General features: G+C 33.9%; 1 protein-coding gene across 2 annotated transcripts in view; it reads right to left on the minus strand.

Annotated features, from left to right (window-relative positions):
- The window catches only part of FMN1 (formin 1), a 131,050-nt gene that overhangs the window by 42,178 nt on the left and 61,935 nt on the right, over positions 1–26,937 (minus strand). For both annotated transcript variants that reach the window (XM_027879306.1, XM_027879305.1), the window contains 6 exons: positions 21,366–21,427; positions 18,792–18,880; positions 14,034–14,163; positions 12,512–12,658; positions 9,156–9,215; positions 7,238–7,358 (listed from right to left, as the gene is read on the minus strand). In XM_027879306.1, the coding sequence (XP_027735107.1) occupies positions 7,238–7,358; positions 9,156–9,215; positions 12,512–12,658; positions 14,034–14,163; positions 18,792–18,880; positions 21,366–21,427 (609 nt within the window). The remainder of the gene's footprint in view (positions 1–7,237; positions 7,359–9,155; positions 9,216–12,511; positions 12,659–14,033; positions 14,164–18,791; positions 18,881–21,365; positions 21,428–26,937) is intronic.

Raw genomic sequence — 26,937 nt, forward strand, 5'->3', positions numbered from 1 at the left:
AATTTAACAAAATGAACGAAGACTGCTGGTAAAACTAAATATTTTTCACACCATAGCAACATATCTGAGCCTCTGGTTAATGTATTCCCTCTGAAATGGTAGTTTACATTCAGCTCACCCTTCAGTGGCACAGCATACTGCACATATAAATGATTATAATGACTAAAGCTTCATAATTTTCCAGTCAAGTCTTTGTAAGATTCTTTTGAGTAATTCCAGACAGATGATTAGTAGAAAATTTTTGTTAAGTGTCAAGATCCAAACATTCAGACCTCCACACATCATTAAGCTCTATCAGGAGTGTAGAACTGTGCACTAGCAGCTTCTGCTGAGAAATTTCCCTTCTGTCTGAGCACTGCAAAAAATGAGAATTTTGAAACTGAAGAGTCTTTCTTGTCTGGCTAACTGAGAGGGAGAAAACATTTTTAAAGAAGGAATAATAGTATTTTTATGACATGAGCTAATATTTTTACCCTGTTAAAAAAGAAAAAAAAAGACCTCTCAAACACACAAACATTTTATCATTTAGTGTACTGCACATGGGATCAGATGGAATTGCTGGGCAATGGCTGAAACAGTATGTTTATGAGCTGAAACTGTAGAAGCCAGAAAAGTGATCTCTTGTTTTCTTCTGTACTGCTGGACCTCTGATTTTCTGTGCAAGACAGATCATAAACTTCCACCTAATTAATTCTTTTACCAAGTTTATGGCTTTGGTTCAGCTGGAGAATTCTGCTTAGATTTAAAATCATGTAAATTCATAAACTACCTGTAATATTAGCAGGAACACTTCTTAAACTGCTAATTAGCCTCACTATTACTAATTTGTATCACACTGTCTGAACTAACGTACTTTCAATCATTGATATATAAGTGACCGCCTCAGTTCTAGCAGAAATCTGCCTTTTCTTTCACTGAATACTTCCTAAAAAAGGAAAAGCTGATGAGGTCCACAAATATGAAGTCACCATTCCTTCCAACACTAGTATTACATACTCTCCAAACAACATTATTCATTATCCATTATGCACATTGATAGGGACCATACTCCTCCTGTTCCCAGATGTACACTACCTGCCACCAGATGTATACTACATTATGTAACCAATGTTTAACATACACACAAGTTATTTATTTATTTATTTATTTATTTATTTATTTATTTAATTAATTAAAAGGTCACACAGAAAAGTGCACAGAAAATTCTAACTGTGGTACTTGCAAGATTCATTTTAGAATCTTAACATTTGCAGAATGTTTTTTAACAAGAAATTTCCGAGAATTCTTTAGCCAAAGGAAAAAAAAATATAAAAGAAAAAATTAACAGCATGCCATTGTTTACCCAGCAGAAAGCTTTCTCCCTGTGCCTTTGTGCACACATGCAGACATCTGCTTTCAGGGAATAAACGCTTCTAAAACATCATTGCTTTGCTCTTCTATTATATTTCTGAATGTTATTAAAACCATTCCATACTATCCTTTATCATCACAAACTAGAAAATCTAATGAAATTTTAAGAAGTGATCCATTTAGGAAAATTTCTAGTAAATGTATTCATATATGAACATTACCAGGGGAAGATTGTCAAAAAGCTTTATTGTAAAACAGAATCCAATGCACATATAGAAAAAGTCTTTAATGCCTGTGTTGGATCTTTCTAAATCAAAACAAACTGAAATACATCTTATCCTGCTGAGGCAAAATGCAGTCAGAAAACTTTGAGAAGGAAAAGAGTGTCAACTCTCGCAGATAGCTTCTTCTTTACACAGCCTTCCTTTGCTTTTTTTCCTTATACCATTCTGCACTGCCTCAAAATTGATAACATAAATGTTGGACTGTGCAAAAATACAGTGAAAGCACATACAAAAAGCTGTGCTTCTTTTACGCTATTACCTAAAGAAGTAACACATGCATGTATTTGGTTCCTCAATTTCCACAACTTCAAATTTCTACTTGCCTGAACCTCCAAAATTTTAAAGAACATCTAATTAACATGAAGAAAATTAAAGTAAATTGTTCCTTTAAATTATTGTTTCTGTAAACTTCTCTGCTCCTGCTGAGAAAATTTTTTGAAGACATGTATGTTAGTCAGACATCTAAGTTCCTCTTTTAAATTGACTTAAAGTATTTCATTTAAATTAGAATAAGGCTTCAATTGGTTGACAATATTTTAGAAAAGTGTCTTTGATACTTTTTTGAATATTATTCTCCTGTAATGAATAAACAATCACCTTTTATTGAGAAATACCTATTGATCCAATGAATTACTTAGGAAGTTAACACTCAAACTGATATAATATTTAGAATTTTCATGGGATTCCATAATCTTACTGTCTATCAAGCAAATCAAACATTAGACAAAACCTCTCAGCATTGTAATCCTTGCCCTATTGCTTCTTACCGTATCATGATTATACTAAAACTCTACTCCATAAACCAGACTTTATCTAGGGCTATATTATGTATGAGGCATCAATGACATAAATATGCAATTCCAGCTGAATAAATTGTAACATTAAATTAATTTTTCCATCTGTGCGTACATAGAAATCCAAAAAAAGCTAAAATTGTCTCAATTTATTAATTGAAAATATCAATTATTCTCTAGAACACAACCAGTCTATAGTTAATTATTGGACATCTTGTTGCAAAAACCTTTCAATATGTTTCAGGACTCTAATAGGAAATGACATATTTAAGAATTTTAAATTAACTTCTTATAAATAATAATGATTAAACTTTTCTGCCTTAGTAGCAATTTTCCTGTTGGTAAATAAATTCCCTTATAACCCTTGATAAATCCAAATACTGTTCAGTATTTTAAGCCTGGAATATCAGATTTTTAGTCTTAAATGAGCACAAACTGATTATTTTTTCTTTTTGCAGTTTCCTCTTTGACTCTTTTTATAGTAACAGTGGTTGAAAGAATAGAGAATGAGCGACTCTTTTCAATTTCCATCCTTTTCTTATTTCTAAATTCTCTTCCATTCTTTGCAATAGACTGCATAGCTCCCAGAAGAGGCACTGAATGAGAACAATGTAGATGCAACAGTTTAGTCTCGTCTAATCAGCTATGCTAAGAGACAGGGTTAAGACACATGGATGTGAGTAGCATGGTGTTTGCTAGTCACATCCAGTGCACTGGATCTGTTTCTATAAACAAGAATATATTTATTTATATATAAATATATACATGTTCATATCTGCAAAAGACTATATAGACTGTCATGTCATTTAGGAATGAAAATAAAAGGAAGCACTTGAAGAAGAGGCAGGGGAAGACAGGTATGTTCAGCTGACTGGGGATCTAGTTTTTCACTTCAACTATCTAACAAGTAACTACAGAGGAGACGGAGGTAAGACTTCTCTTAGAAAGGCAAATCCGAAGAAACAGGACCAAGTCACAAGCTTCAGCACAGCAAATTCTCACATGGGATCAGGAAAAATATTCAAGACAGTGATTCAGCACTGCAACAGGTGCCCAGAAACGGGCTGGGATTTCCATCCCCAGATTCAAACCTGAGCTGGCTAAGGCCCTACACAACCTGATCTAAATATGAAGTTACTCCTGCTCAAAGATTCTGGACCACAGGACCTCCAGAGGTAAATGCCAAGGCATAAACCTGCATTTCTCTATGATTTCAAGATACTTGTAATGCTTTGGTATAAAAAAACAATGTGAAAACAGTCAACAGAACATTGTAATTTCTCAGCTTTTCATGTACAGATTTATTTTCTTCACTTTTACTCTTTTCGTAAGGATTACACAATTTCGAAAAAATGGGGTGTCCATAACTTAACGTTTTGGTGAAGTTCTCCTATTTAAATGGGGAAAAATTGGAAGTAATATGCCAGACAGAGATCTGTGAACAGCTAGGTTAAGAGGTATCCAGTGTGAAACCTTATCTCCTGGAGCACTGAAATTCAACTGACTATTATATAGCTTGAAGACTCCATGAAGTCTAGTTTCTATTTCTATTGGTGGTCGTGAAAGGAGGGGAAAGTAAAAGGTATGTGGTATTACAATGGGATTATAATGCAACAATCTCAGAGGAAATTTAATTAATTGTGAGAAATAAAAGCGTGACTCTTGAAAGTACTCAGAGTGGACCTATCTTTGCTCTTTTGGTTGGTAAAGTCAAGAATACTAAAAAGTTATAATGAACATTACCCTAAATATTACAAGACATCTAATACTGCTTTCTTTTGAGTAATACAGCAGCATTTAAAAATTTTATGAACTGCATTGCAAAGAAGAGGAATGAGTATGACAGATGGGAGCATCTATAGTGCAGCTGATTTTGAATAATTAAAATTATTCAACTTTGGACAGAGATTATTAAAAGGTTCATGGTAAAACTTATACAAGTCTATCAAACTTTGGTGAAGTGTCTTTCTTTCTGAAAATCTTACGATTACACAATTCAAATATTCTGTGCTTATTCCAGAAGAGCACCAAGTGGCATTGTGCAAATCGGAAAGGGAACCATGTTTGGTCCCAGGGAAAAAAAGGAGTGGAAGTCATTGCCCTAGACATGGAATAAGATGCCTTACAATCTTAAGCAAAGCAAAAGGTTTTTTTCCATAACTGTACAGATTGGAAAGCTAACACCTGTTAAATGAATAAATGTATCTGCTAATGATACTGTGTAGTATTTTAAAACTTCGGAAATACAGCAGCTATATTAAATGCATATTTTTGCTTCTCATTCTTTTTAACCTAAAATGCTTATGATTACAAAGCTTGTTCTGGAATACATGTTAAAAATCTGTTGGATTAAGGTTCTCCAAAAATTTGTTTGAATTCTTAAGTCAAACTTTAGTCTAAGCCCTTTAAACTAAAGTTAGTCTGTCCCTTTAATGTCTAATCTGAAGACATAGAAATAGACAATTGTATGGAACTCAATCTGTTTATCTGAAAAGGATGAAAGTGTTTATGCTTCATCTAGATTTAAACTTTCGGTTCCACAGAGTCTAGGTATTTCAAACCAGAGCTTTACATCATTAAGAGATGCCACTCATGATAACTCTATCTTTTCTATGTTAATATCCATGCTAAAAAGATAAATTCGTGTCTTGATAAAGTAGCAAAATATATTTTTAAATACTAAATGACAACTATTATGAAAGGTGTCTATCAAAATTTCCAGTTGCAAGAGGTGATCTTTACCTTTTTTTTTTTTTTTAATCGTTCTATACAAATCTCAGAGAAAAAGCTAAGTCACTAACAGGAACATTAATTCATTTCCTAATGACACACAAGAAAACCCCTCTTTTTTTTTCATTACCTTTGTCTCATCCTACTTCCAGGGTAATCTGCTTAAGCCTACCTTAGCCAACAAACTGTGAAATAAATCCAATGTACCCTATAACACAGGCAGTCCCAGTTAATATTGTTCAAATTATTTACATCTGAAGGGCCGCGCCTGTCTGGATAGCTGGGCCCGACGCTTCTCTGGACTTGGTTTCTGCTTTTCACATCTGTTTCAGCTTTAGACTTTCACTGGTATTCTGCCAGCAGCCACAACTTTTTAATGGCTACAATAAACTACAGAGACTCATCAAATCTTTGTTGTACGTGTTAAAATTATAACCTCTTCAATTAAAATTTTGATTTAAAAATTAACTAGAGCATTAACTGAAGAAAAAAATTTGAAAGGGAATGTTTGAAAGAGATACATTTTTATATGCGTGATTGTTTCTTTGTTTAAATGTAAGAGAAACTAATCACAGGAATGTTTGTCAGAATTCTGTTGCTTATTTCTGAGTGATAAAATACCAACATCTGAAAACACTTCCACAACCTTCTTCATTTCAAATCTGTGCTGTCATTAACTTTATATGTTAATTGCTTTGGCTGGGTTTCAAATACATCTTTAGAAAGAAGAATTATGAAAACAACCTCAACATAGCAATTTTTCAAGATTTGCTAAAAATAGCTACAAAAATTTGTTCTAGAAATCATAAATCAGTGAATACAAGAAAGCTTGAGTTTTTAAGAGTTAAAGTGTCTAGCTTTTCCTACTCGCTGCCTGTTTCTTTGCAATGTAGAACAAATATGATATGAATGTCACAGCCTCAATGCAGATCCTGCATGACTAAGATGCATGACAGCAGGACTACATGCTGAAAAAGTACAAGATCAAACACAGATCATGTTTCTGCAAAAACTAGCTCAAAAGAGGGCAGGCCATGGGGCTTAGAGGGCCAAGCGATGAGAGGAGATAGAGCACTCACTTATGCCCGGGTCGAACAAACAACAACTGATACTTTCCTACCACTGTTAACCTTTGAAACTATCTTAAAGATGGCAGTGACCTAATCCAGCAATTTCTAACTGTAAGGATAAACTATTTTGTAAGGGTTTTCATCACCTTTCATTGAAAAAATAATCATCGTGTTCAACTCTGATTCTAAAAGGACTCTTCCATTCTGATGCAGAGATGTAAATGTAAACGTTTTTATACGCTTTTAGATAGATTCTCTCCCTAAACTCCACTTTCTACACAAAAATATTGTAAGTAGAAGTAGCAACTTCTTTCTAACAAAGAAAGACAGGTTTAAAATATTCAGTCATTATTTGCTGAATTTATTTTAGAAAGTCATGTGTAGAACAGAATAAAAAGGAGACTGCTTGGAATACTTAAGAGAATAACCCTTCCTACTTTATTTCCACTCGGTACCTTGATTGATAGATGACTTGGGTTTCTGAGCCCCTCTTTTTAATAAACATTTTTAAATGTTTATTTTATGTCCCAGGGTAAAAATATTTTGAACTGGAGCTTTCCATTTCCCTTTGCTGCGCCTTGGCAAGCTGTATTTTATTTCTACATTAATAGTATTCAACTCTTTCTTGTAGCTTTTAAATTGCTGTTATACAAGTACTGAAGAAAGTATTTATGTTATGGAGCTAACAGATATCCACAGTTAAACACATAGTTCTGGAGAAGTCAAAGGAAAATTCACACATAACTAAGAAATATTTAGAAAGATTTCTTTAGGGGCCCTTCAATTGTAAAAAGGAAAATTACTTTTCAGGATGGCTACTTTCATTTTTATTAAGTCATGAGTTTAATTTTTTTTTCTTTCTAATTTATGTGAGTAATTTGTGCCACAGTGTAAAAACTCTAAATGAATCAACACTATAAATCTAATTAGCAATAAGAAAACCTCATAAAGATCACATTTTAAATGGCACTTTGTTGTTAGCAGAACAAATGTGAGAGTTCCCAGTTACCTTCTAGATCTCTCTTCAGTTTCCTTAAGTCTTTTATTAGGTCTTCAAATTTAACTTGGGAGGCCTGGAAAAAATCTTGTGGTTCTGGTAAAGGAAAAATGCTCTTGTCTGTTCCTGCTTCCTAAACAAACAAACAAACAAACAAACAGGCCACTATGAAAATTGAAAGCATTTGCAGTGAAATAAATTACTTTTTTTTAAAAATTCTCATCTATGAAACAGTGTTACAAAACTATAGAAATAGCATATTTTAAACCATTCTTCTTCAAACAACATATATCTCATTCAAGATTAAATACCGACCATTCTGAGTATTGAAACTTCCTTTTAGATGTTGTAAAGCAAACTGTGCTCAATTTAAACTTTGAAACAAAACTGACCTGACAACATTTCATTTAATTTTATGTCAGTAAAGGTTTAAATAAGGGATTAGAAGTTTCTTAAAAACAGATAACAGGAATGCCTATTTTAATGCAAGAAGTGTTCTTATGCCAAAAGTTTGTGGTTTCGCTCTCTCCCAATTCATTAAATATACACACGCTTTATAAGCATAAATTGAAAACCATATTTATATATTGCCTGAAGTACTATGAACAGATAAAAATATACATTTGAAGATTTATGTGTCTAAATAAACCACGTGTTAATGTCTGTATGGAACTCCTGAGTATATACCTTATTTTTAGCAAAGTAATAAAAAAATATGTAAGTAAAACAAAACTAATGACTACAAAAAGAAACAAACAAAAACCCAAAACTGAACAAAAAACCCCAACTAAAGAAAACCCACAAACCTCTGAAAAGGTTCAAACAGTATCTCCAGTGGAAGTTTAACAAGTAAAATATGTATAAATGGTATTAATATGACATTGTTGTGTAAAAGCATATACTAATGAGTTTAAAACATGCATATACTTGTGCACAGATTTTAAGTCTATAACAGAGGAAAACTCCCAGGTTGGAGAATTAATTGTTTTTTGGAACAGGGAAAAAAAATTTTATTATTATAAAGATATGAGCATTTTTGGGGAGAAGTACAATGGATGACAGTTACACTGTGTTAATTTTCTCCCGAGAATGGTAAACTGTTTTATTTTACAAAATTCCTTGAAGTAAAATTACAGTATAGTAGAAATTCTGCAGAAATATTAAATATCATATATTTAAGTAAACTGATTAGAAAGCAAAAGAAAAATCAAAGCCCCCAAAACCCCGAACCCAAACCAACAAAAGCAAACTCAAAACACAACAAAAAAAGAAAGAAATACAAGCAAACAAAGAACACTAGTACAGATCTGCATATCTCATGTCTACTAACTCATCAATCCAGCTACTCTATGTAAGAATTTTTTAAAAAAGGAAGAAAAAATAAGTCATCACATACTTAAAATCAATTAATAGTGACATTTTCATTTAAAATACAATAGTTAAAATATTCCATTTAATAAATTTGGCCACTGCTAGTACTAAAAATCTTCATAACTGTAACTCACTCAAAAGCAGCAGCCACATCTCCTCCTACATTTCAAACTTCATCCCTATCAGCTGACTCACCTATCTTAAAATACCAAACTGTCCTTGCATTCTGTCATAAGAGCGAAATCATGCTTCTGTCTTCCAACATAATGACAGCACAGGAACTTTTACAATGTTGCAAAGACCCCTGTAAGACAGGGTTGGAGTGACCACCTGTCCAATCTGCAACAGTCACAGGCAATTGCCTGCAGTGCAAAATTTTTCAAAGCAAATTTCACACCTATTGAGGTACACAACTATAATAAGAAAGCAAAAGAAATGGATTTTGTTTTTCCATTGGAGGCATTATGTTCAGATTTCAAAAAAGCTAATATGAATCCTTTTACAATCTGTTAAAGAAACCTACTTTTGGAGAGGCTGATAAAGCAAATGAATCTTTTACCTTATCACAATGGCGTAGGTAATATATGACGACGTAATCCACAAGATTAATACCACTATCCTAGGAAAAAGAAAAAATTCTTAATAATGTGGGATTTACACTGATTCAAGTGAGTGAAAATGTATTCTATTTCAAAATAAATGTAGTATTATTTTATATTGCTTTAAGAAATAGGACTCCCCAAATTTTCAGCCTTAGCATTACTGACCAAAAAAAAACAAAAAGAAAAATCTGTCTTTTACAATATTGGCTTGATTGTACCACCACTGGATCTAGAATTTCTTTTGGTTCTAGATACCAGGCAAAAATACATGCACTGGGAGAAACTGTCCCCGTATTTTCTTTAATAATACAAGGCATTACTGAATAATAATATTAACTCAAATAATAAAACTATTTAATAATATTACTCTTCAACTTAGTATCAACTAAATATTAAAGTAATCTCAGTTATATTAAGGTGAACTGAATTTTTGCTCCCTCTACTCTCAATCACCAATAATGTAGATCTGAAAGAGGCGTAGACACTTTTTGTATTTTATTCCAAATACAAAATCAGACAGCATGTAACTAAGAAGTACATTTCATGCCCTGTTACCATATGAATTTTAATTCTCACTTTATGAAATCACCATTTCCATGTTCCTGCACACAACTGTACACAATATTTTATTTTGTTACATGTCATTGGGTCAGCATAGTCCAGATGAACAAAGGAAAAGTTATACATTACAGGGTACCATTCAGCAACATAAAAGAATCATCATAGAGGGAATTATATCTGGAATGTCTTTGAAATTTTTTGGATGTGTTTTCATATTCTACATTGACAGGTATCAGGAAAAACACTTCTATGTGAACAGTGTCTGACTTCCTGTACAGAGCTGCCTCGTTTATATTAGAGCCTGCAGTACATTATATTTTATTAATATCATGCACCAGCAAAATTCTTCTAAGTCACTGCTGTCATGCAGACAGAGTCACTCTGCATGTAAAATGGTTTTAGAAGACATTGCTGGCAGGTCAAAAAAACCTCAATAAAAACTAACTTTCTAAACTCACATGACAACAAATTACTTTTATGTGATATAAGAGATATTTAAATTGAGTTTTTACCTTAGCTCATGGAATTCAGCTAACTTAGACATAATACTGCTTGCTGGCAATTCACAAGAAGGGAGTAACGGAACACAGGAAGAATATCTTAATGTTCAAATATATAAGACCCTGCATTTTTTCTCCTTGCAAATATGGTCTAGCAATTATCTCTGAGGTTTCATGTCTGCCTGTAGCAGCTGGATCCTTTATTTTTTCGCATTTTGGAGACTAATCTAAACTAATAATATACTTATTTTTGCTACTAGGAAACTGTAAATACTCTATGTTTTTTTTAATCTTGTTTTGCTAAGGAACAAGTCTTTTTCTATTACACCGCACATCAGTAACTACTTTTCATAATGCACTTTGGAACAAGCTGGCTAAATTCAGCCACACAGAAGATCCCAGAGATAACAAAGTTTTATGAAGTTTACGGGTAGATGAAAGAGTAAGACTAAAACCATTACTTCTACTGAGAAAAGTCAGGCAAAGCCCAGTTGTTTTGCTTTCTCCTTCAAGGCAGCCAGTCCAACAACAAACACCTGAGTAATGGGAAACTTGGCCTGGTTTTAGTTTAGCTGCAGCTTGTATCTGTGTCTTGTCCATGGAGTAGGACTGGAAGAAAAGTGGTCATATGGAACAGCTGAACCATCACAACGAAGAGGAAAGTAAGAATTAGAAACAGAGTCGTTTAGGTTGGAAAGTACCTCTACAATTGTTGAGTCCAACCGTAAACTCAGCACTGCCAAGTCCACCATTAGACCACATTCCTAAGTGCCACATTTACGCATCTTTTAAATTCCTCCAGGGATGATCATTCCACCGCTTCCCTGGGCTGCCTGTTCCAATGCCCAATAACCCTTTCAGTAAAGAAATTTTTCCTAATATCCAATGTAAACCTTCTCTGGCTCAACTTGAGACTGTCCTCTCATCCTATCGCTTGTTACTTGGGAGAAAGACCCACCTCGCCCGGCTACAATCTCTTTTCAGTTAATTGTAGAAAGCAATAAGGTCTCCCCTGAGCCCTTTCTCCAGGATAAATAACCCCAGCTTCCTCAGCTGCACCTTATTACATAAGACCTGTGCTCCAGAACTGACACCAGTTTCATTGCTCTTTGGGCATGCTCCAGTACCTCAATGCTTTTAGAAGATAAAGGACTCAAATCCATTCGAAAAGCTTTCATTAATACAGTTGCTTACTGAACAAGTCATTAAATGTGTTTTCACGCTCCGTTGATGATATTCAAAAGTAAAACAAAAAGATCCCTAGGCATACCACTTTCCTGACATTGCTTGTCTCACAAATGCATTCTTCTGTACATGAAGCATAATTAGGAACAAAAAATTAAAATCTATCTTTCTTATAGTAAAGAAAGCACTTCACGTAAGAAAGGAGGAAGAACACAAAAGAAGAGATTTTTTTTCTCATCCTACAAATATGTACCAACATCAGCAGAAAATATCTCCCATTCTTTGCTGCTTTCTATATCCATGTGGGGTCTAATCTAACACCTCTTCCTCAGCCCTAGTGAAATAAGAAACAAAGTAATCTCATCTCAAATGGTGTCTAGAGTTTGATCCTGACTTTGATCCTAGCATGACTAATCAAAACCCAGCTAGTGGTTCTCAATTTTTGACAAAATAATTTACTGCCATTTATAAGTATTTTCTCATGCATGCCATTCAAAATTCGTGTCCTACATCCATTTAACAGACAATTAAAAATAAAGGCCAAAAATATCTTGTTGGGTCTGATACCTCTTTGAAGATTAATAAAATCCTGCATGTTTTGAATTTATATCCCTTATAAATAATTTGTTAGTGTATATGCTACACTGAACCTTTACTGATATTTGGTTTTGAACCTGATTTTTTAAACATTTTCACTCACACAGAGCTACAGTAAATTAAGAGCAAAAAAAAAGAATGGGGACATTTACTGGAGAAGACTTCAGCAGTTTATGCTCTCGGATTTCTCCCTACCCTACTCTAATTAAAGTCTCTGCTAGTAAAAGAGACACACAGAAGTTCTTTCTCAGATAAGATAATTATCCTAGTATTACTGAACAGGAGAAATTAAGAGATTGTGGAAACATGCACATATGCAGAAGAAGGTGAAAAGCTTGGAGAAAAAAAAATGTAAATTTTACAAAGTGTCTTGCTTTTTCAAACAAGAATGATAAGAAATAAAAGTTTAACATTTGAACAGATGACGATCACTTGGGAAAAATTACCTTTAATTAAAAGTTACTACTTACTCTGCTTTTGACATCCTTTAGTTTGGGGAGTATTTCCAAACCGAATCCATCAGCTTGACCTCGGGTCCTATTCCCGCCATTCATATAATTTCCAAAAGCCAAAATCAAACCCAAAATTTCCTTTACACTTGTCATGTTCAGCAAAGCCTGGAAAATGGATACTGGTCTGTAACTTCCACTGGCAAAAAAATTCTAATTGCTAATGTAAGATAGCCTTTTTTAAAATTACTTTTGCTAAAGGTTTTGTTTCTTGTCTGCTTTTACCTTGGTAGATAAGGGAAACTGAAGTTAATATAATAATCAAGACTGAGAGAAATATTTATTAGACTGTATCTCCCTAAGATACTATGTTTAATTAATCTATATGAAACAAATTATATGGCATCATATACTATGTTGATGACAAAAAGATTAATGGAAGAAGATTAATAAACATTCTTATTAGTCTTTAAAAATCTTACAGATGAGGTAGTTTATCATCTGTTTGCATAAAGTACAGTCAAATGTGCTACTTTTGCTGTCACTAGGTTAGACTTAGACTGTCATTCAGTCTGCTTCTCATTGTTACTCTAAAATTCACACTCCTGGATCCATACTTCATGCAGATATAACAGGGCTAACTAATTACTATGCCTCAAAACATAAAACAATTCTAGAAACACAGTGCAGAACTAGTAAATTATTTTCAGTTACATATAAAGACACCTGTCGTGACGACTGAGAATCTAAGGCCATAGGACTAATTCTTAACTTTGTAGCCTTATACACTGGATAAATCAATTGCAGTGTAAACTCTTGAGAAGTGAACTGAGGGTAATACAACTTTCCCCATCTCATACAACACTGATTCCTTATTTATGTCTCCTTTGGAAGGGAAACACCAAGTAACTATTTTTATTGACAGCAAATCCAAAGAGGTAGAGCATGTGTATTTTGTGGAAGCAAAGCTAATCTAAAGCTAATCTTCAAACTGGAAAAAAAATAAAATTAACTGTTCAGGCTAAGATGTTAGACTTTCTCTCAATTCTCATTCTGCTTCTCATATTTTGTTATAATTTGACAATCTTTAGTCTTTCATGGCATAGAAATATTTGGCACAGCTTTGTCAGACACTAAAAAAATCTGCTGTACCAGGGTTAACAGAAATTAATAGATGACAAGCATCTACTGGTATCAACAGTGGTGTGCAAAAAAAAGAAAGTTTGCAAGGCCCTGTATTAAGCTTGTCTGATATTTAATTTCTTGTTTACAAAGATTATCTATTACATACTTAATATGTAAGGTAATAAAAATCTACCATTCAAATAAAAATTAATTTCTATGTATTACACAGGGCATTACAGGAAATTCACTCCCCTTCTCCCTCTTCCTTTTGCTCTAATAAGCAGTTCTATATTTAATATATTTTTATTTTCCTGAAAAGGCAATAAGCAGATTTATGGTTCATCTCTTATGATAAAAAAAGAGGTATAAATACTCTAATATATATTAAAGTTTTAATTTAGCTTTCATGAGGACTTACCTTGGAAGCACGAGTTATGATATCTACTTTCCGGTGCACTGATGTTATCCCTTCAGAGAAAACTGACTGAAAGATAATACACTGAGCTCGTTCTGCGAAGTTGGGAATCTGAGATAATTCATATAAAAACCTGTGGGGAAGAAAGGACTACTCATGAATCTTTATAGTTTTTATCTGTGGGGTACACAATGAATGAAATGTGCAGTATCATGAAATATACGTGTAATCTTTCCTACTTTGAATCAAGTCTGACAGAACTTAAAATTGTTATTTCTGCTAAGAATGTGCTAAAAATCCTGTTAATATCACTAAAAACACACAACATTAATCGTTATCATATCAATCCATTAACTATCATAGCTGCATAGTAATAAATAGAAGAACCTCAAACCTAAATCATTGGTTAAAGAACAAAAAAAGGAAAAGCTAGAAAAATACTATGTACTCTTTCAATTTACATCATTTTGCTTCCCTTAAAAATGTGTCCAGAAATACAGAACTCAATATACTCCTACAAGTTTATTTCAAAAATGTCTGCCAAAAAATTTATTCTGATTCTCAGCATCAATTCTCTTTTACTAATTTCCACCACATTTTCAATCATATAGCAGCATGTTTTATGGCAATGTACCTAGTTGTGTATTTAGCTCTGAGAGTATCTGTCTTCAGTCACTATTCAGAAAAGTTACTAAGTCTTTACCTTCTCTATACCTGTCCACATATAAAAATTTTCCTCATGAGTCTATTCTAGTTTTTCTTCTTTTAACTTTTTGGTAAATGAAAAGAAATAGAGGCATATTCAACAACTCCAGATCTCACAAAATGAAAACATCCCAAAGGCATGACTAATTCCTCCCTTTTCCCTTCATCAATTTAAAATGTAAGAGTTTGGCTAAATAATATATGAAGTTTTAGCATTTCTTATAATAACAATGTATTATAATAACAATAATTTGCTTTCAGGTTTTCAGTCTAGGATTTCAGTGACACATATGCTTTCTTGAAATCCAGAAAAAAGCTGTCTTTTTCTCCAATATCTTTTTAGAAACACTCTTCTAGTCTCCTGTCTAGGATCCTTAGATCCTCTTAATGCAGTGCCATAAAGATTTTTCTATCTCACCGAATTAAAGAAAATTCAGTATTCAACTTATTAGCTTGAATTCTTCTTAAATTTATTTACATTATTTAAGCCAATACATCTGATTTCTCCAAATTATTTCTTTTCTATAATAAATGAGATCAATGCATTTAAATCTGCTTTATACATTTCTCATGTATGCAAGGCACTGCTGAATAGATAGTGACTGTCTAAAAAATCAGCACAATCCACCTGTGGTTGGTGTGAACTACTATGTTTTAATTGCAATACCATTTTTTTTCCTTCTTTTTTCTTTCTTGCCTGATGAAAAAATCTATTGTGAGAGAAGATGAGGGAGGCCTGGCTTGACTCTTAAGCAGTGGGAAAAAAGAAATGTCAAGCTGGTATTAATAAAAATGCTTCCTATTGGGAATGAATGGTATTGCCAGGAAAAAGAAAGAGTGTATTTTGCACTTTGTGTGAGAGAAACAAAAGAAAGAAAAACCAAACTGCTCCATTAAAGTTCTAACATACACACAATTAAAAAGTTTAAATTTAAAAAGTCAAATGACACATATTCTTGCCTTCCCATGAAAAGAGAACTATCTCCCACATGGTTGCCCATCAGAATACAGAGTAAGTGTGCCGAGAGTTAAAAGAGCATCAGCGTAAAAAGAAGGTATCTCCAGATTTTGGAATTCAAAGCATTCAAAGTTAATATCCAGACAGAACACTTATAACTCGAATCCATCACAAAAAGGAATCTTAGTGACTATAAATGTACTTACTAAACAAAAAGTCATAACATGAATCTAGGGTTATCACAGATAAACCACGAATTCAGGTGGACAAAACTTTAAGAGAGAAAAGAATATTCTTAGTTCAGGCATTTTTGCAACTTTAGTCTGAGGAAAGTAGGATTAAGATTTAAAGTAATGATGATGTGAGTGTGACATAGCTTTTGGATGAGTTTCTCATTACCACACTTCTAATGGCCTAAAATATACACAGAGAATATGTTGTTCATCTCTGTGAGGTTCATTGTACTCCTTTCTTTCAGAAACCGTAAATAAAAAATGCATTTACTTAAGAACTATTATCCTACCAGAATTTTGTAGTAAAGGCCTTGAGAGAATTTTCAAGCCACGCAAATTGCCATGCTGTTAGTGTAAGAGAACATTCTTGCAAATATAGACAAAGCAGCCTGGTTCTACGGAGGTAAAGTAATTTTCAGATCACATTTATCCACATTTGAAGAATACAAAATTTAGAAACAATTTTTTTTTTAAAAACGTGCTTCTAAGTAAGCCAGCAGGATTTAAACTGAAGTCCAAGGAAAGTTCAAAGAGAAGCAAAACGCACTACTTGGACAGCAATTATGAATTGCTCTGTACTTCCTGAATCAAACTACATACAAAACAGGAAAGCTCAGTACAATATTTTGCCACTACTTCCTTCATTAGTACCTTTTTCACACTAGAAAGGACTTTAAAGAGAATGTTCTTCAACTAAAAAGGGTCTAGGAAACCAGCTAAAGCATCTGTATCCTGTTAATAAAGCCCCAAATTGTGGCCAATTTTGCATATAAATCTTTATCATGGTAATGAATATTAGCATTTAACAACTATTATCATGAAGCATAATTTAGGGAGGTATTGTTATGTTGCTGTCATACTTAAAGTTTGGGCCAAATTTAACATGACAGCAAGACAAATCAAAATTACATGTGCAGGAGAACATCAATGATGCCACTAAAGCTTTTTATTTGTCTGGTAATCCAAGCACATAATGGTTTCCTTTAGAGTTCAGTGAATTCACATCAATGGTTTCATTATATGAATGCCTACTGTTAGTATTTGCAACCATTTGATAAATTGTTTAGTTTACACTTTTGTTCTGATCCTCAAAAAGGAAATACATGATGCCTGATATATGCCCTGTAGCATATATTTAATCATACATGCAAATTTAGCATTCTTCTGTCTTTAACGTTTTATGGAACTAACATGCATAGTAGAGTTCCAAAAAATCTCCAGTTCTGCGTTTAGGTTGAGTTAGAGGCTGAATTAGACAACAAAATCAGTGGCACCTGATCTACTGAGTTTTCAAAAAGGACATTATTTTGAAGGCATAACAAAATTTACACAAGTGCACAAAGCAAATTGTTTCCCCCTTTAGCTACACTTAAAAAGACTAATTTTCTTAACCTATGTAGTTTAATAATAGGGTAAAAATGGGAATAATTAACAGTTTCAGAGAGAACATAGAGAGTAATAATTGATAAAAAATAGCTTTTGTCTTTGACACTACTACTTCACTCCAAACCACCAGACATAACTGCTTTATTTACGGCTTACTTTTACTTATGGAACACTGAAAGCATAAATCCAAGTTTGTATTTAATTAAGATTAACCTCTCTCCAACATAAATTGCAAAAAAAAGACAACCTCTGATAGCTCTAGAGGTCTACAAGATTCGTATTTTCCAGAAGACAAAATGCATTCATATTTATTTAACTCAGACATACAGCAAACAGACTGCCAAAGATTCAAGCTCTGGAAAACATCAGCTAGTCACACAATGTATTCTTATGCCCCAAGCCAATGCAATGAAAGCCATGGAAATGGGATGCAAAAACAAGCTAGTATATACACTTGACAAATATTTGTTCTCTTAAGTCTTACTAAAGAACAATAGTTACTCTTAGTCAAACAAGATAATAGCCTTATCTCCTAACACTAGCCTATTCCCTAGTGGCTAGTCACAAATGAGTATTTAGTTGCTTATGTTAGGAAAAATAGAAAAAAATTATCTGTTCTTCAGCACTAACATTTTAATGGGAAAAAGGTATGAAAATGTAATACTTTCAACATCAAACCATCATATACTATCTCTGCTATTTCAGTTATTTCCCTTTCTATCCTTTCTTACATCAAAGACAGCAGAAAAGACAAGTCAAGATGGAAAAGGAAATGATGACAAAGAGGTCTCAGTGCAGGAAGATCAGAAGAAGAGAGTTAAGAGTACCAAACGGAAAAGTAGTGAAGTAGTAGTAGACAAACACTACTGGTCGGTCAAAATCTAGATCAAATGTATACTCTAAAATAAAATTCAGGATTATATGATGAATATAATAGTCCATGGATTCTTGAGGATTCTTTCACATTGGTCTAAGGTGCATTACAACAGAAGGAGCAACATTTAAGAAGTTTTTTATCCCAGCAGTTGTCACTGGCCACAACAGTTCCAGGAGAGGAACGGTGGAACCAGTGAGCGTACACTGTGTCTTTGTCAGAGGACTCACCAAAACCCTCTGTTTGTGCAGCTCTTTCAAATAATTACCAACAAAAATCAGTCTGGTCCTGCTTTATGACATGTTAATTTAGCCCTAAACGCTCTAATGGAAGGATAAGCCTTTTACAAATGTGTGAATGGGAACAGAAATTCTTACTGATTCAAAGCTACATATTTTATCAGCTCTGGGGGTCCAGGTTGATGTAGTAAAATCTGTCACCTCTGAAAAAAGTTATGTGATAAAGGTGAAGTTTACACCATGCCTTGAAATACACAAAAAAGTTTACAATTACTCACTAAAAATTATGTATCAAAATTGCTTTCGACATATCATCGGAAGACTGTATTATATAATGATAAAATATTATGAAAAAAAAAATCTTACTGCTCTGGTTTATCCAGAAGCTTCAGTTCCTCCTCTTTTGAAGTCTGATAATATTGCTTGATTTTCTCCAGTTCATCCTTTTGTGCTCTCTGAGTGAATTAATACATAATAATTAGTTACTAATTAATAAGAAATTAATAAATTACTACTTTACCTGTTTGCTTGCAAGCAACAACTGTGCAAAAGAGTGAGGCATAAAGATCCATGATAAATTCCTTCATTGTCTTGCATGCCATTTACTACCAATGGCCATGGAGCACAGCATCCTTGCGGAACACAGCACTGCAAATATTGCTACAGGATGCTTCACAAAGTTTAGTTCAGGAAGGTATCTCTGATATCTCCACAGTCCAGTGCAAATGTAGTCTTTCAAGTAACTTCAGAGTCACACAGTTCATGAATGCTACATCCTTAATCTACACAGCAACCTGGGATAACTACAACAATCCAGGAGCCTGATGAGAAAAATTCAGCTCAGTAGCACAAAACAGGCCTTAAGTGAGAACAGCATTTTTCAGGCAGTTCAGGAGAGAATACTGATAGGTGTTATATCTTTTGTTGAATTTTAATCTGATTCCAAAGCCAATTCCGCTGTTTAAAATTTCTGACATTTAAAAACTAAATCAGTAAGAGAAACAAGCATCTCAATGTGTCTTTTTTTTATGTTCATAGAATATTCTGAGTTGGAAGGGAGGACCTACAAGGATCCTAAAAATCCAACTCCTGGCTCTGCACAGGACAGCCTCAAGAATCACACCATGTGCTTGAGAGCACATGTCAAACTCTTCTGGAACTCTGGCAGGCGTGGTGCTATGACCATCTCCATAAAGAGTCTGTTCCAGTGCTACCCTGTGGGTTAAAAACCTTTTCCTTTATGTTTAATGTAAACGTCCCCTGACTCAGCTGTACTTGCTCATCTAGGTTCCCTGGCCATAAAAGGAAATTGTGTTTGATAAGCAGGACTGTCCTCTCCTGAAGCCATGCTGGCTGTGACCGATAACTGTGCTATCCTTCAGGTGTTTTTCAATACCTGTCATGATAATCTTCTCCATAATTTTACCACACACTGAAGTGGGACTGACAGGCCTGTAGTTTCCAGGGTCATGCTTCTTGCTCTTCTTGAAAACTGGGACAGCGTTAGCCAGTTTCCAGTCAACTGCGACATCTCCAGGTTCCCAAGACTATTCAAAAATCATCAAGAGAGGCCTCGTGATTATATCAGTCAGCTCTTGGAGGATTCTTGATGATGAATCTTGATGAATCCCATCATGTCCCAGATTTGTAGGGATCCAGCTGCAGAAGCAGATCCCACACAATTTCAGGGTCAGTTGGAAGCTGATCATTCTCGCAGTCCTAGTCCTCCAGCTCAGGGCACGGGAACCCCCTTGGCCCATCATCAGTGTGTAAAATAGGCGAAGAAAGCGTCAAACACCTCTGTCCTGTCTCTGTTCCTGTTTGTGAGGTGACCATCCTCATACTCTAACAGGTTGATGTTATTTATGCACTGCCTTTTGCTATAAACATATTCTAAAAAACTCTTTTTATTGTCCACACATTTCTGGCAGCTTCAACTCCAGCTGAGTTTTGGTTGCATGAATTTTCTCCCTACAACAGTGAGTAGCTTCTCTATATTCCTCCCACGTGAGTTTGCCTCTACTGGGCATACACCTTTTTTTTTTTTGACTTAGCTCCAAAAGAAGATCCCTGTTCAGCCAAGCGAGCCTTCTGCCTAGTCTGCCTGATATCTGACATTTTGGAAACTGCCCGCTCCTGTGCCCTTAAACGGGTGATATTTAAAAAGTGAACAGCACTGATGGACCAGAGCACCTTCAAAAGCATTTTCCCAGTTGACCTTACTCACTAGTTCTCTGAGCAGCCTGAAGTCTGCTCTCATTGTCCAGGGTTGAGGTTTTCTTGGCACTTAGCCTCCTGTCAACAGAGATTTTAAATTCATTCCCTTGATTCACCTAAATTCACTCAATTGCTTTGTGGCCACTGTGTGGCCATGCTGTGGTCAAGACCAATCACCACTTCACTCACAAAACTCTCTCTGTTAACAAGAAACAAATCAAGGAGGGCATCTTTCCTGGTCAGCTCCTTTACTACCTGTACCATGAAGTTATTATACAGGTGTTTCAGCAATCTTCTGGACCTGTTTGTCCCAGCTGTGTGATACTCTCAGTTAACATCTGGCAGGTTGAAGTGTCCCACAAGAACAAGGGCAGTTGATTTGGAGATGTCCCTTAGTTCTTCACAGAATAATTTGTCGGCATCATTGTCCTGGACAAGAGGTCCATAGTAGACTCCCATGATGACATCCACATTATTTGTTTGTCCCTTAATTCTTACCCAGAGGCTGTCACCTGTGCTACTGCCAATTGTAAGCTCCATATGTTCCAGCACCTTCATTCCGTATGTCACCCTATGTTAGCTATTTTATTAGTGTTAAATTCCCTAAAGAATTTTTCTACATAAGGTCTGTAGTCCCAAATTAAAAAATAAAATAGAACTTCATTTATTCTGTGTCTGAAGTACTATAGTGATTAACCACATCTTTACCCCATCTTTACTTACGTTTTCATACAGTGCTTCCAGTGTTTCCAGGTCTACTACAGAGTCGTCAACACACAGTATAGCTGTATAGAATACAAACAGAAATTATATGCTAGAAAACATACTTAAGAGTTCAATTCTTTGTTCTGAGAAATGTCCTAAAGGGTTCTAACCTAGCTAAACGATATATTGTATCAAGTTAGTATTTTACTATTTTCAGTGTTTAATTTTTCTTCTAACTTCACAGCACTTACAGAAAAACATTCTATAAAATCAATCTGTCTTAGGAGAATAAAGTGCTACTGTCCCCCTCTAATACACTCAGCAGTCAAAGATATGACCAGTCAAATACTCAGCTGATTGTGTACTTTGCAAATTTGTGTACAAACTGTGTAAAAAATGCCAATTGTGTACTTTGTAAATTTGGAAGCCCAAAAGATTGTGCTACGGTTTTTAAATTACCTTCAGCAGTCTCTTGTTTAAATTAGCTTTATCCACTAAAAAACTACCCACATAACAATTTCCAGATAAATACTCTTCAGTATCACACAGACACACATGAAGTACACTCTTTGAAGATTAATTATGCCTCATTACCAAAAATGAAAAGTCTCAAAATCTTTTGTATCTTAGTTTCAGATGTTACTATGTTTGGAATATGACACCAAGTGCTTCCAACATTTGAAAATCCCATTACAATTTAGGCGAGTACTGGTACTCTTCTGAAAACTAAATGGTTTGTGTTTTATTGTGCTTTCTAATGCTAAATGTTAGTTTAACTCTAACGTTAAATTCCAGAAAGCTAAGAGATGCACAATGGAATGGAAATAAATTTAGATGTTTAAATTTTTTGAAACCAGCTTTTCCTCAAGATCTATAATGGGACTGGGCACAATATTTGAACTTATGACTTATGTTTAAATATTACTGAGAACATTAATCCCCAAAAAATCAGGTTTAAGGCCTCTACCAATTTTCCACATAACCACTGACTCATCATTAGCTAATACCTGATAACTTCTAATTTTAATTGCATTATATTTCTTCAAAGAAAATTTGACTACTTCTGAATTTAGAAGATTTTAAAAGCTCTTGCTGCATTTTCAATCCATGTTTAAAAGAGGCAAGGCACACATCTTTAAATAATTATTTAAAAGTAATAAGCTTTCGCCTGCTCTACCACCTACCCCATGATTTTACATTGTGAAATTTACCAGGAGGCTAGTAAATTTTCCCTGTGGCAGGCTAATTAATTTTATTAAAAGGTCCAGTGACATTTAGAATGCTTTAAAATTCTACCTGTCAATTATGATTCTGTCTGTTGACATTACACCTTGGTTAGAAGTAAAGAATTATAGAGAAAACAGTATCAGCGAAAAAAAGCAGTATCTCCATCTACTTTTGTCCTATTGCAAAGATTCAAAAAAAGCTCAAGCGTGTAACCAAATTTAAAGCCTCAACAAATGAGACTGACAAAAATCTTTGTATAAAGAAAAATCATTAGAGATTGCATTTAAGAGATGTCTCCTGTGACACAGTTTCAAGAGTTGCACTATCTTCTGTATTATTCAATGTTATTTCAGAAGAACCGAAGAGATTGGAAAATCTCTTGGAAAATTGGTTTCACAGTCCAATATATTTAATTGTTAAAATTTTTAAATATTTAATTGAGTTCAGAAGCTTCCCTTGTGTTTTAAAATTTCTATTTCAGAATATTCTGAAATCTGCTTACAAGCAGAAATTTGTTTTCTAGAGTTATGTAGAGTTATGTAGTTATGTCTCTTATTTGAGAAAAATTGAACTTGTATTAGAAATGTAAAGCACGTAACTAATAGCCAATTTTTTAGGTACAGAACTATTATGATGACAAGAAGTAGTTTAATAAAAAGAGCACTTAAATAAGAATATTACGAATTTTAAATCTAACTGAAATTTTTTAGCCAGATATTTGTCACCAAAAAGGCCCCAGAATTGCAAAGTAGTTTTTAATGCTCTATTATCCATGTTTCTGTACTCAACATCAGTTCTAACAAATCATCATTTTGAAGTGACAAGATAAAACAAAAAGTGTCTGAGATTAAACTAACAAAATACAACCCCATAAATCACATTTTTAACAGAATTAATAACAATCAGTGTTATCAGATACATAATGTGTTATTTTCTCCCTTTGAACAAGTATGTGATTGTATAAAGGTACCAAGAATATATTTTCTGATTTACAGCTTGTACTGCTAAAATTGGCGATGTCCATGCAGACAACCTGCACTTAAAAATCTGGCCATATTACTCAATGTAATGATTGCTGGATATCTTAGGATGACAATGTATGTAGAGACATATTCCCAAGAAGCCAGAAGTACTGACAAAATCTACATAGCCTCCTTTATTTCATCTTTATGTATTTTAATATCTTTGTCCTCTATTTTTTTTCACTCAAACTGACTGAACTTAATGCCATACACATTTGGAACAGAAGAAAAAAACATGCAAATTTTATGAAGATTGGTCCATCTTTTTGAAAAGAAGCATTCATTTTGAAAAGTTAGAAGAAATCCCTGAATTCACAGGTGCCTCAGTATTCTTATTCTAAAAATATGGCCTGAGCAATATATTCAAGGTATGTTGAATAAATTAACTTGAATTTGAGCAGCTGAAAAAAACCCCATTACACTAGATCAAAGAAAGTAATTATTTTGCTTTCTACTTAAAGGAACAAAAGCTTCTTAATTTTACTGTGATAAACAAAACCCACTTTTAATCATACATATATTAACATTATCAAAATTAATATGAACCTTGGTAAGTTTTTCAAAATGCTCTTCCTGATACAGTGAATTTAACCATAATACTTTACTGCATTAAATCTCATTATATCAAGACTTATATAAGTGTAAGTAATATACGTGAAGTATCATAAATCTACAAAAGAGGCTCCAAAACAATTAATAGCTATTACAATATCAATCATCATTGGTGGTTTTTACTTTCATCTTGCTCTCTAGTTAGCTGTCTTCCTTACACTGTCAGTTTAGTTAGAATATTTCACCTACACCTCACAATATGTCAAAAGGAAGTAGACTCATGCTGTGAAAAGCTGGTAATTTTATTGGGTTCCTCTACCTTTAAAAAATCTGTTACTTGGCCAAGTCTGGTTTCTGAGATCCTTTTTTGCAGGGAAATTGAGGCAAACATTTTTATGTGGCCTATGGTGTCTGCTCACAAGAAGAAGAATTTATATACACAAGGATCATTAGTGCAGGGTTGCACCCATTAGGCTATAATAACCGTCAGCTAGGACAAAAAACAGATCAGCATCACGCATTCAAACTAACAGGCACACATAAAAATACTTGCCAACTACATTTCCCATACAAAGCATTGCATTGAATATAAACTTATACCAAAGGTATTTAACATATTCACTTTTAAAAAATGAATCTAACAGATTCCCTGCTGCACAGATTTCTCATACTCTGATTACTTCAAAAATGTAAACCAAAGAAAAGCTGAGAATTTGAAGTATACTGTGTGCAGACTACAGACAACTTTAGAACTTAGAGGCTAAATATGAAAAATATACTTATCTCTTCTTTACAAGCTTAAATACCAACAGTCTTAAGTCTGACTCCGATATACAGCCTCACTCCTACTAAACACATTTTGGTTAAATCAGGATTTAAGTCCTGCTGACAGAGCTTACACATATTCAGCAATATCAAACCACTTAATATGGCAATTAGAATATGAAATATGAAGAAATCACCTTAACCCCTCTCTAATGATAAAACAAAAATACATTATTTAAATAACAAGAGCTTGCCAAAGTACATGTATTTGACCTAGAAGTATTTAATTGTTTTATAAAGTACATTCTGTTGAGTAAGGCTTGATTTCATGGGAATATGCAGCCCATCACTGGGAAACTGAAATTGTGACCGACCTGGTCAATTAGACAACGACAACAACTGTAAATACAAATCCCTACATGGCAAAACTTCCTAAAATATGCAAATCACTCTGGTTTTTGTGAAAAATTGATATGCTATAAATTTATTCAAAAGTTTTCTCCAGTATTTAACTGTCATGCAACACAAAAAATTACACATAGCAAAGAAGCACCATGGGCACAGTGCAGGTTTAGAAAACTAAGAAAGCTCAACTCCTGAAAGAAGTCATGAGCAAAAGACTCTGGCACTAATGTTAACCTACTCACATCATGTTGGATGCCCAAGGCAGATTAATAAAAAAGTATGTTGTGAATTTTCCCAAAAAAGAGAAAATAATTTAAAGAAAAACGTTTCCCAACTTCTGAGATGGGTATGCAGCTATCTTAATATTTCATGCATAGTATAAAGTATACATAGAATGCATACATGTAATATTCTGTGTAGGTTGGAAAGTCACACAATTTTGGACCACTAGTTTTTAAAGCTTTATAATTCATACTTCCATCCCACAAAATATTTCAGTTGAAACCCCATAAACCTCTTTGCACATAGTGCAAGTAAGAAATATTTCAAAGTCATTCTCTTTATCCAGAAGTATTTCCAAAATATAACAGAGAAAGGAACCGTGAAACTACTTGTGCTGCATGGTACGGTTAATAACAAACTGCAGTTGCCTTGGAATAGTTTGACTTATGCATATAAAACATAGTCTTTAAGATGCTAAGAAAGTGCCTGGTTAACAATGATACTGTTCTCTAAAGTTTAGATGTGCCGTAAACTATAAATTGCATTAAGGAAATGCAACCTATTTATACAACTTCCACGATCTCTCATTAGATGAAGACCACACAACAATCATGGGATAATTAGAAATATAATAATATATTAATTATATTATTAATTAATTTATTAATATTATTAATAATACTAGACTGATCATCAATCTGGTTGAGTTAATCTGAAGTTCATGTTCCTCCAATTATTTACTTCAGTATGTTGACAATGGAAGGTAAATCGTGAAGTTGAAGAAAACCACTCATACACTTTTCAACTGGTTGACATCGTGCAGTACTACCATAATGATATTTTTTCTAGAAAGCTTGTACCCTTCTGTGGCATGATAGTTCTTTGCATTGCTCACCATCATAATACTATTACTGTGACAGTGTAATAAAAATATATTCCCCTACCGGGGAGCAACAAAAACACCACAAACAATAATGAAGGTGAATCTACAGAAGCAGATGGCATGATCTAGGCTTTTTAACAAATTGCACTCTAATCCATCCCATCTAAGTGTTATCAAATACATTTCTCTAACATTTTCAAAGCTTAAATGAGCATCTGCATAGATAATTTAGAGAGTTGGTGAATACGAGAATGTTCGAAATGTCCAATAAACATACCAGGTCCCCATATTTACTATTACAGTTTGGCCAGTGCTACTCGGATTTAATAAATGGAGTCTTGGACAATGTATTTAATTGTTTAAAATCTAAGAAAAAACCCAACTAAATTACCATTAGAAATAGACTCAATGCTAAGGATCAACATTAGTTTTCATTATATAGGCTATGTTCTGTCAGCACTGTAGTGCTACAGCGCAGCTATTCTTGCTTTGGCAAATGTACCAGTGAAGCCTG

The sequence above is a fragment of the Empidonax traillii genome, unplaced genomic scaffold, assembly GCF_003031625.1.
Source record: "Empidonax traillii isolate 1590-97213 ecotype Southwest subspecies unplaced genomic scaffold, ASM303162v1 scaffold53:size2875158, whole genome shotgun sequence".
NCBI lineage: Eukaryota > Metazoa > Chordata > Aves > Passeriformes > Tyrannidae > Empidonax > Empidonax traillii.